The sequence below is a fragment of the Spinacia oleracea genome, chromosome 5 (assembly GCF_020520425.1).
Source record: "Spinacia oleracea cultivar Varoflay chromosome 5, BTI_SOV_V1, whole genome shotgun sequence".
NCBI classification, from domain to species: domain Eukaryota; kingdom Viridiplantae; phylum Streptophyta; class Magnoliopsida; order Caryophyllales; family Amaranthaceae; genus Spinacia; species Spinacia oleracea.
The window spans coordinates 66,041,627-66,053,792 of NC_079491.1; the positions used below are offsets into that span (position 1 = coordinate 66,041,627).

The 12,166-nt window shown below is 38.3% G+C and overlaps 2 protein-coding genes across 2 annotated transcripts; one reads left to right on the forward strand and one right to left on the reverse strand.

Annotated features, from left to right (window-relative positions):
- Nucleotides 1-95: 95 nt before the first annotated feature.
- Nucleotides 96-1,799, reverse strand: LOC110775170 (oil body-associated protein 2A). Its single transcript, XM_021979774.2, has 3 exons — nucleotides 1,413-1,799; nucleotides 473-587; nucleotides 96-358 (listed from the first exon to the last, which is right to left on the reverse strand). Exons 1-3 carry the CDS (start codon nucleotides 1,752-1,754, stop codon nucleotides 102-104), a joined length of 714 nt encoding a protein of 237 aa, XP_021835466.1. The 5' UTR covers nucleotides 1,755-1,799; the 3' UTR covers nucleotides 96-101.
- Nucleotides 1,800-6,476: 4,677 nt separating this feature from the next.
- On the forward strand, nucleotides 6,477-9,739 carry LOC110775175 (uncharacterized). Its single transcript, XM_056829722.1, has 3 exons — nucleotides 6,477-7,399; nucleotides 7,498-7,931; nucleotides 8,028-9,739. The coding sequence occupies exons 1-3, from the start codon at nucleotides 6,477-6,479 to the stop codon at nucleotides 9,737-9,739; spliced, it is 3,069 nt and encodes a 1,022-aa protein (XP_056685700.1).
- Nucleotides 9,740-12,166: the final 2,427 nt, after the last annotated feature.

A 12,166-nucleotide genomic window follows, 5' to 3' on the forward strand; every position in this document is an offset into this window, starting at 1 on the left:
GATTAAATTAATTCTAATAGCATAATCTTACATGACAAACTCTCATATTCAAACAGAGTCATTGTACATACATGCACGTACTTCATGTATACAAGTCAAGATTACGGAAATTGGGTAATTTTCTTCATCTCAGCAGTGATGACATCGATGGCGAAACCCTTTCCATGCCTAAGCCAATAATCTGCATTAGGGTTAATCAAAGCCGGGCCTGAGATATCAACCCTTAAATCACTTATTTTGGTGCTTGATAGGCCGTATTTTTCATCCCTTTGCTGTAAAAGAGGTGCCTTCACCATACCAGCTACGTCCCCTTGTGGAGAGACCATTAGAGCTGGTTCCCCAATTGGGAGTTGGTCACCTGTTCATTAATTAGGTCATTAATTAATTATCATTCAACCCAAAACTTTCTTCACGAAATTGCATCAAAAACCATTACCATTCCTTGGAAAATTAAAGAGCTAATAGTTGATACCTCGATCAGTTTGCCAGGTACACCAAAATTTCCCATATGTCTTTGCCAACTTGTCCAGTTCTGGCTTAGCAACCGCCTCCGGCACCCGAGGATTCACCCACAGCCCCGACTTAATCTGCCACCAAATTATATAAGTCGTTACTATTATGTTGCAGATATTGTAAGATTTGTATCAATAATTCTTCTAAATATTATTTTTTATAATTTTAATTATAAATAATTCCAAAGAATTTGAAAGTATAGGTTATAAAACGTAAAGCTATACTTCCTTCGTCCCGAAATATTTGTAACGGTTTGACCGAACATAATTGCCAATGTACAACTTTGACCATCAATACATTCAATTATTTATAAAATATTAATATTTTGAAAATATATATTTTAATTATTTATAAAATATTAATATTTTATAAAATATTAATATTTTAAAAATCGAAAATGATAAAGGTCGCAACATGCGACCTTTAAGCCGTGTCGCAATGATGACATGGCATGCTTATGATTTAAATTGGAAACTAAAATATTTAACTTAGATAATCTATTATATATGTTTCAAAAAAAGGTAGGAAAATCTTAATATTCTGATTTGTTTCCTTTCTTTATATCGATTACCTAATTTATATATTTTTTGTAGTAAAAATATTGCATTAATAGTAAAATATTTATGATGATGCATAGCATACGTGGCGCTTATATGTACCAATTAAACTGCGACATGTAAAATTGCGACAACTAAATGTTGTCGCAACTTGCGACCTTTATCATCACCCTTTAAAAATATATATATTAAGATAAAACTAACAATATATTATATGCTAACCCTTATTTTCATATACTATAAATAAAATAGAATCAAACTACATTATATGAATAGTGAAAAAATCAAACCGTTGCGAGTATTCCGGGACGGAGGGAGTAGGAAAGGGACGAAGTATAGAACCTCAAAGAGATGGGAGTGCCAAAGCTTCTGCTCCTCGGGAGGAAGGGCCTCGAAAAGGCGATCAGAGATAATATACTCGACACCGATAAGGCGACCAGCACGATTATCAGTATCATAGACAGCACACTGACAGAAATCCTCGTTAAGACGGTGGACAAAGTGGTGAGTCTCAATCTGACGGTTCATGTCATGGCTATAAAGAGCAAAAGTGCAAACATGTTGGCTAAATTGCTTGATAGGCTTCATGGATTGAAACATTTCCGCACCTTTCTCCATTATATGCTCCTTCATTGACATCCCTTCACCTGCTGTTTTTCCTTCTCTCCCTACTGTTGATGCCATACTGTCTTTTTTTCTTTTGTGTTAATTTTTATCTTGAGTGTTTTAGTTAAGATGCCAAGGATTTTAAAGGGGAGATTTTGTTATGTTTTCTTTATTTATGTGAGGAGATTGTTGAGGTGTACACGTGTAGTACTGCATGTACAGGAAAATGGTACGTAAAAGGTTTAGGTGGCTTCAACAATAGACGCCATTTTGCACTATGTTTTTTGACACTTGGAGTTTGCTTCTGTAAGCTAACTTGTTTGTTGTACTAATCGTGTCTATCTTTTATATTATGGCTATCATGCATGTTAAACTATACTAGCTTTATTACCGAATTATCTTTATGCTTACTATTTACATGATAAGTAAGGAAATTTTATGAAAATTAGTGGCTTGGCCGCGCGCGATATGTCAAGAAAAAATAAAGTTGTCAATATAGTTAATCTAATGCTCTACGCGTTTTTATACTAATGACATTTATCGTGCAAATATATGAACATCTTATGATATGATTGGATTTATCTTGAGGAGCAAGGCTTGCAGTGATTTGAAGTCAAGCGAATGCTTCTAAGCATTGCTATATAATCTCACTCCTTTCATCAGAATAATGCTTGATCAAATATAAAAATGTTGATATATTAGCTAAACCTACGTACGGTAAACAAATTCAAAATGACAAAGAAATGTTTTCATCTTTTAAAATATATACATCAATGCAACAAAATCTTTCAGAATACACTTCGATGCAACAAAATCTGAAAATATGTTATTCTTGACAATCATCTCAGCTTTCTCGTTATATGCTTGGTCATCATCTCGAATTCCTCATAGCTTCCTCGACAATTGTAGCTGTAAAATGCACAAAGAAGAATGTACAAACAAAACATACCACTATAGGATCACATGAACTTCAATGCCTGTTCTTTTTTTTTTCTTTTTTTTTACATAAGCTTAATTTGGTGACTTTCAATATGCACCTATTCTGAAACTGTTGTTAGACTAATGTTCTTGGATACTCTATGAAAAAGACCACTTATATGCTACGTTAGAACGTTTTAATATCAGTCTAACTTAGGGCTGAATAAATCGGTCTCAAAATGTTTTAAGATAGAAACTTAGGGCTGAATAAATCAGTCACAAAGCAAGTTTCTTGCTCTAGCTGAAAGTTTTCTAGAAAAATAAGCTCTACCATTAGGAAAAGAAATTCATACCCATTTAACACCTAACAATTATCATTGACTCATTGTAATCTTTAAAGGTAACAAAAAAACACACACACACATATATATATATGACATCAACGTACTTCAGAGAGCCTTACTTTTGCTTCGTCTCATACATTATGTAGTTTGATTCTTAAGACCATATCCTTAGCCTTTCACGAGTATTCTCATCATTGTAAATTACAAGTCAAAAGTCTCCAAATTAAAAGGAAATTATTAAATGGTTTCATACTATTATAATTGTAAGAGAAATATAAAAATTTGAGCTTGTAACTCTTTGCTTCAAGTAACTGCCGCTAATGGTCAGATCAATGTGGGTTTTTCCTCATTTTTTTGGGAAAAGTTTTGGGTTTCGTTAGGTTTTTATTTTAAAATGTTGGATTTTTGGTTTGATGGACTTTTGGTCATTTTCAGGTTGTTTTTTAGCTTTTGGGACGATATATTAATCTCAATGCATTAAATATAGAACATTTTCAGGTAGCATTATCCTGGAAATTAATGTTGGACTTGTCTTGCAAAAGGTTCATTAACAAACAAACTATTCAGATACAAAGTATATCTACAGAAATTCACAAAAGCACGAAATCATAGCTATATCCAATCCACTAACCTTATGAATATCATGAAAAAATTAAGTTCAAAGCCAGTTGTATGCTTAAATCACCAGAAAGACCCAAAGTTAGACATGGAAGATTTTACAAAATAACTATTTATGACATGCAACTCGCTAGCAGTGTCCAACTGATATGTATTGGTTCTTTATCAAATACTCAATATATGACATTTTATGCATGCAAACGGGTGATATCCATCAAGAAACATTTACCCCCCTTTTTTTTTAACATGGTGCAGCATAGCAACTTCAAAACTCAAAGAAAGGAAGCTAATGTTGGAGAAAAGAAATTTGTCTAGCTAAGCTTAAACCCAGCAATGAAAGGGGAGTTACCTTCATGATTTCTCTTTACTTTGAAAGCATTGACCACCCAAGTCAAATAAGCATACTTTAAAATCCTTGAAAAATTGCAAGCTGACTGCATTGCTCGTACTTCATAATCAAAGATTCTTAGAACATGAAAAGATTCCCCAGTCCAGAACACGTAACAATTATATAAGTTAGAGAAATTGAAAGCAAATAGTGGTAAGCACAACAGCTAGAGAGATAAGAGAGATGAGAGAGCTAGAGAGAGAAAGTGAGAGAGAGCCCCCCCTCCGCAACCGCCAGATCCACCAGGCAGCTCTACGGTTCGCCCACAGCGGTTCTCGACTTCGGTTAACCTCTCCCAACTAGCCCTCCAACAACCACCTCCCTCCAACCCTTCACCCACACCATAAATGTCGTACGCAGCCACCCCAAAAAACCAACCTGAGCCCTTCGCAATTTCGTTCTCCCATGCCTCCCTACTTCCAATTGTAGCCGCCAACCCACCCCCCAACTTCGACCCCTCAATTGATGCTTTCATTAGCCTTGAATATGCAGAAGCTGAAACCCTTTCGGTGAGATGGATTAATTCCCTAATTATCAAAGTGGTGGGAAAGTCTTTTTCAGTGGAGTTTCTCAAAAGTTCCCTGCAAAGAATATGGAAAATCAAGTCGCCAGTGCAACTAATTGCCTTGGGGAAGGGTTTCTACAATGTCTCCTTGCCAACAGAGGAAGATAGGGAGAATGTTTTATCGAATGGACCCTGATTCATCACCAACTTCATGGTATTAGTGCAACCATGGACACCGGGTTTCAAACCATCGCAAGCTACAATCACTAAGATTCCGGTATGGATTACCCTCCCGGAGATGCCCATTGAGTTCCACTCTGTACCAGTGCTAAAAAAAATTGCAAGTCAGATTGGCACCTTCATAAAAACTGAAAACTGAGCCATTAAGCAAAACAGAGTGCGTTTTGCAAGAATCCAAGTGCTACTAGATTTGGCGCTGCAAAGGAAGGAAGCAGTATGGTTGGGGGCTTTCAAACAAATGATCATCTACGATGAAACCCCGTTCTTTTGTGCTCTATGTCAATCCATTGGCCATGGAGTGGGCAGATGTCCACTAGAAACAGAACAGAGGAGAGTACAGCAGGGCGGCGCAAAGGAGAGCCACGAGGAAACCCTAATCAGCGACAACAACCACACGGATCAACAACCGTTGATGGAGAAAGGGGAGATTAATCCTAACCCATGGATTAATGTCTCCAACAAAAGGACAAGCTACAGGAAATGTACAAGTAAAAGCAAGAATGCAACAAAAAGTTCAGAAAAAGGGGAAGGAAGAGACAAAAAAAGACAAGAAAATTCGGCGCCTAAACAGAAGCAAGGTTTTCAAATGAAAAAGAAAGTGGGTCCAAGTGGGAAGCAACCTGTGCTGGTCAAGAAGGTGGTCCAAAACTTAGTGGCCCAAATTGAAAACAACACACAACTGGGGGCCCAAATCAATGAAGGCAAAGCAGCTCAAAAGATCGGAAAAAACGGCAAAAAAGAGAAGAGACTAGAACAGACAGTATACAAACAAAAACCTAATCCTAATCCAACGGTGGATCTTCAATCACCAAAAAGCCCACCAATCAATAACCCACCAACCAAAACACCATCCACCCCCCCCATAATCAATGAAAACACTAATCAGCCTAAACCTTTCACATTCATCTCCTAACCCCCCACGGTTACAAAAGCCCACTCTCTCTCCTCCAAACTGAATACCAATCCAATCTCCATCTCTCTCCCTTCTTCACCCACTCACTCTCAAACTGAAAATGTCGATCGACTTGGATTCGAGCGATCTGGACTCCGACATGTTCGACTTCGGTGACGAGTCGTCGGAGGACAACGATTTCTCCAAACCACCCCCATACATAGCCAGATACTTCAAAAGTCGCAAGACCCCAAATCCCAACTTCACCCTACCCTTTCAACCTCTACCTCTGGAACTCCCAATCCCAGTTATGGAGGACACCGGCGATCACATTCCCAACCACTATGTCTGCAAAGAGGCACCGATCCCAACCTTCCCGGAGATTCATGTCAACGATATGAATTTTTATCTCAAAACCCCCTCCAAGTGGTTCATGGTCAGTGCGGCGAAGATAAGGGCTTTTGTACTCAACCCTCAAGCAGTAGAGACACCATACCAGGACATGTTCATGGCTCCAAAAAAAGGCGGTTCGATGTATCCTGTGCATCTCCCAGATTTGAACACAATGAAAGCCCTATGCCCGATTCTGGAGATGTTCGTCAGATGGTGGATGACAAGTGCAGAAGCAAAAATGGGACAGCTGATAATACCAATGGAGTTGGAATTTATGCACGACCCCATCCCGATCTTCCCTCAATTGCGAAAGACATGGCAATTGTCATCCAGATCCCCACTGAGAGGAACAGTTGGAGCCACGACCAACGGCCTGATGGTCATATCAACAAAAGAGAGCTTCCCTCAGGTGGAGATCAAGACATACCTAGTGAAGGAGATAGAGCAGGAAAATTAGGAAGCGGAGTTGGAGTTTGTGGCGAGGAAGAAGGAGTTATGGAGTATGAGGAGCAGGGACTTTATCGACAAGATAGATCCACTGACTCAGAAGAAGTTCAAGGAGTTCTCCAGAACTCGCAACACACCTGATCCAATGATTATTGTCGCCTGGAACTGCAGGGGTATGGCTCGTCGAGGATTCAGAACCAACCTCTACCACCTGTATACAGAGCACCGTCCAGATATCATCATTCTGACTGAAACCAAAACCAGCCAAGCCCACACCAAACATATCCTCAAAACCATCCTCAGCTATCAATCTAACCCCTTCGAGAACTATGTTATGGCGGAACCGTATGGGCTATCTGGAGGGATCGTAGTTATGTGGGACCCCCGAATCAACTTCAAATTGATTGGGTCGGACCAACATGCTATTCATGGCATTGTAGAGGTAAACACTAAACCTGAGTATCAATTCTTTTTGTCTGCTATATATGCTAGTACTAAATACAAGAGTAGAGTGGAAACTTGGCATGATTTAATAGAATTAGCTGCACATATGAGTATACCATGGGTAGTAATGGGGGATTTTAACGAGGTCACGTCTCAATCGGAAAAATTAGGAGGTCGTCTAGTTAAAATGAAAAGGGTAGATAAATATATTGATACTATGGATAGATGTGGTCTTATTGATGCTGGTTGTGTTGGAAGTAGATTTACTTTGTATAACAAAAGGAAAGAAAAACCTATCTACCAAAGATTGGATAGAGCTTGGACCAATATGCATTGGCTTGACCGCTTCCCTTCTACTACTGTTACCACCTTGCCAAGAGACTCTTCGGACCATAACCCAATTAAACTAATTGCTAATCCTGAAAGAGTTGTTGCCAAACCAACAGAAAAAGATTTTAAAATGGAACCACTGTGGTATTCTCAACCAGGTTTTGCAAAAATGGTAGATGATAACTGGAGCAATCTAAATGCTGAGTTTGTGGATAAACTGACTAATATAAAAAAAATGATGACTAGTTGGCAAAAGAAAACATTGGAAACTTTTTCAAAAAAAAGAAAAATCTGTCTGCTAGAATAGATGGCATCCAAAAAGCATTGGAAACTAGACCCTTCAACAGACACTTTCTTGACCTGAATGATGAGCTCTCAAAAGATTTAAATCTAATTCTTGAACAGGAAGAAAAATTTTGGATGACTAGAGCTAGAACTAATTGGTTAGCCTGTGGGGATCAAAACACTAGTTTCTTCCATAAGTCAGTTACTGTTAGGAGGAGAAGAAACAGAATCACCACCCTTAATACTGAAGTGGGACAACAAGTGGAAGGAGATGAGTTAACTGGTCATATTGTCAACTATTTTAATACTCTCTTCACTTCTGAACCAACTGTGCCTGTGTGTGCCAATCACCATTACTTGTGTAGCATTAAAATAGACCAGCCCATAACTGTAGAAAAAGTAGGTAAAGCAGTTTTTGAGTTAGGACCTCTGAAAGCCCCAGGAAGAGATGGTCTCCATGCCCATGTATACCAACAACATTGGGGAGTCATGTGAAAAGACATACACAAGTTTGTGGATGTGATTATCCAATTTAAGAAATTCCCAGGGAAAGTTAATGAAACTGTTATTTGCATCATCCCTAAAACTGAGCACCCTGAAACCATTAAACAGTTTAGACCCATTAGCCTTTGTAATGCAAATTATAAGATTGTGTCTAAAGTGTTGGTAAACAGAATCAGGCCTCACCTAAGGAACATGATATCCCCTAACCAAAACAGTTTCCTCCTTGGGAGGGGATGTGATGTCAACTACATAGCTGCCACTGAAGTTTTACACTCTATGAAAAACAGGAAGGGGAAAAAGGGGTGGTTTGCTTTGAAAATAGATTTAGAAAAGGCCTATGACAGATTGGATTGGAACTTCATTAGATTTTGCCTAGCTAGAAAAGGGTTTGATAAGAGTTCTTGTGACCTTATTATGGAGTGTATAGCCTCCCCCCAAACTTCTGTCCTAGTGAATGGGAAATCATCCAATAGCTTCAAAACTTCTAGGGGAATTAGGCAAGGGGATCCTATATCCCCTTATATCTTCATCATATGCATGGAATACCTCACAGACCTCATCTATGAGGCATCAGATCAAGGGGAGTGGAAACCCTTCTTTCTCAAAAGAGGAGGAATCCCAATCACACACCTTATGTTTGCAGATGACCTAATCCTTTTTGGGGATACATCTAGGGAAACCTTACATAGCATGCAAAGGGTTTTGGACCAATTTTGGGAATGCTCAGGGCAGAATATGAACAATTCAAAAAGCAAACTATACTTTTCCCAACACACCCCTGGTGATCAAAAGGATCTTTTCACTCTAGCATTACAAGTAGAGCAAAGCCCAGATCTTGGAACTTACTTAGGTTTTCCCCTCACTGATAAGAGGCCAACCCAAACCCAACTAGCCCACATTTGTAGAAATATAAAAGGAAAACTGAACTTTTGGAAAACCAAATCCTTGTCAAAAGCTGGTAGGTTAGTGCTGATTAGATCATCCCTATCTGCCATTGCTAGCTACTCCATGCAGGTGCTGTCCCTCCCCAAGAAAACTCTCCATGAGATTGACCAAACCTGTGCAAGATTTCTGTGGGGTAATGAGTCAGAAAATAGGAAAGTCCACCTTGTTGCTTGGGACAAAGTGTGTAGTGCAAAAGAAGTAGGTGGTTTAGAAATCAGATCTGCTTTAATCATGAACCAAGTAGCCATGACTAAACTCTGTTGGAAAATGAATAGTGCTGATAATTTAGCCATCAACTTAGTTAGAGAAAAATATGTGTCCAATAGAGCTTTTCCTGCCTCCTTTAAGACTGGGTCCCATATATGGCAAAATGTGGGTAAAGGGTGGAACCTGTACAACCAACTAACTGGGTGGTGTATAGGAAATGGGGAACAGATTAATCTGTGGAATGATAACTGGACTAGGAAAGGATCTCTGAGGTCAATCATTGCTGGACCCCTTAATAGAGGTGAGGAGGACCAAACTCTTGACTCAATTATCCAAAATGGCCAGTGGAAATTGAATGAACTAGCTGCTCTATTGCCCACTGACTTAGCTAACTGGATTCAGGCTATACCTTTAACTAGCTTTGGTTGTGACACCCCTTTTTGCACTCCCAAGGCCTTCATTTTCATATTTGGAAAAACCAATTTCCCATATCAGTTCAAAGAAAAAAATGGAATACAATATGGAAAGCTAGATGTCCCCCAAAAATCAAAATGTTTATTTGGCTCTGCATATGGGATAGGCTGCCCACTGCATACCATTTAGCTAGCAGACAGATTATCCCCAATGCCCAATGTAAATTTTGTCCTAATGTCCAAGAGGATTAAGAACATATCTTCTACAGCTGCCCTAGGGCAGTTGAGTTTTGGTCAAAAGTCAAGTTTATCCCCAAAGTTAGATGCTCCAACTCAGATTTTCAAAATTGGTTCATGGAAAATGTTTCTGAAAGTAAAAATGTAGATGAGTTAGATATAGAACATGCAACTGTTTTTATCTTCTGTATTTGGAGAATGTGGTTGAGAAGAAACATGTGGGTTTTCCAGAAAGAATCTAAGCCCATTGAATTCTGGGCCACTCAAACAATTTCCTTGACCAAAGAGTTTGCCAAAACTGAAATACCCAAATCCACCCCCAATAGACCAATGCATATTGTTCAAAGCCCTTCCTTTGTAAGGTATATAGTTAAAGTGGATGCTTCCTTTTGCTCTACCTCTTTGCGTGCTTCCTATGCAATTATCTGCAGGGATAAGAACAACATGTATATAGATGAAGTTGCTGGTACCACAACAACAGTGTCAGCTACAACTGCTGAAACTCAAGCAATCTTACTAGCTCTCTCTTGGGCTGCTGTCAATAAGTGGGAGGATACTGTGGTAATCTCAGATTGTAAGGTGGCAGTTGATAGCATAGGCGAGGAAACAACTCCAACAACATGGCTTTCTAACATATATGGAAAATGCAGGGAACTCCTAAGAAGCCAAAGAAGCCTGTTTTTGCAAACAAGAAGGCGAGATTCGATGAAGGAAGTGGACCACGTAGCAAGAAAGGCAAGGAGGCTGCTGAATCTGTCGCATCAAGGAGTTAGTCTACACCCCCCCCCTAACAAAGCTGATAGTATCTCTGAAAACAATGATATCTCTTTTTTGGAAACTTTAAACTCTAATCCCGGTTGCGCCATAAATGGCTGTATTTTTGTGCCACATGAAGTGGATGGCTGTAATTTTGCTCCACCAAGAGTGGAAACTATCTGAAACTATGATGCATTGTAAATTTTTTGCTAAAGTAATGGATTAAGTAACTCTTTCGAACCAAAAAAAAAAAAAAATTATAATTTAGAGAAGGTAAATACAATGAACGAAGATACATGAAGTATAAATTAATTAAAGTGCGTAGACTGGAAGAAGTACGTACAACTTCTCGCATCAATTCAGCTCTCTCCTTTTGCTTCATGCATCTGTCTTTGGTTTCTCATACAGAACACTTGTCTAAAATTTCTTTCTTGGGGACATTTGGGAATGCCTTAGAAAAAGATACATAAATAATAATCAATGAACCATGCAATTGAGTATAATGTCACGAATATTTCCATTCATACACCGCTTTCTGGACACATAAATGACTCACTAAAAACCATGAGTGTAATACAAATCAGACCTAGACAATGTTAAAAAGACGAAAGGGAGTCACTTTAGTCCAACTCCAGTAGTGCATGCAAAGCAAGTAATACTGGATATTCGTACCCAAATAGAGCTGATTTTCTAGTGTTATACCGGTGTTAAAGTTCAAGTTACCTTGTCTTGGATAGTGGAAAGCAGAGACATACAGCTGACCATCCGTCAATATTTGTGTGCTCCAAAATCCGAACCGACCTGTCAAATGGAAATGTTCCTTATGAATAAACATCTCGAGCTGGAAAAGATGACATATGAAGCAATAAAATTTCTAATATGGAATGTAACTTACGTATCAACTGGGCATAGCAGTAGGCAATCATCCCCTTTAGAATTTGTAAATACTCTCCGTATCATACACTAAGGTTATTTGTTGGATCAACCTGTGGTAACTAATTAGTTAGACATCAAACAGACACAGATAATTATGCTTATCACTGTATATGGAGCTCATTACCTGAAATTATCATACAACATCGAGTAACTCACAATTACCTACAAAGGACACAAGCATAGAGGTAGTCACTACAAAGATTGCAGAATTGTGGATAAAGGGAACTAAGGAATGGAATCCAAGTAAGACCAACAAGTTTAAAATCATGAGTACTTCAACACCCAAAATATAAGGTTTTTGATTGGCTGCATGAATCTCAATTAAAAAAATAACTAAAAAAAACCCACATTAAAATTGCCAAGCAAAAAGAAATCCCAATTGAATCTAGACATTTCTCTTTTCCAATTGTCTGCAAAATTATCAAATTGAAAAGTAAAACAAGCTCGAAGTAAAATTGGTGCCACAAACAAATTCAAACTAAAGAATAAGAAAAATGTATAATTGGATATTCTTAATTGTTTGCAGAAATTAAGTCAGACACTAAAACATTTCAGACATTGAACAAATTACGCTTGTCATTTATAAAAGCAATAAAATCCCAAATTATAACTGACAAAGAAAATTAAAAAAAATAAACATATAATAAGTAAGTGAAGGAAATAGTGCCCTTGGTCCAAGTATGCATTC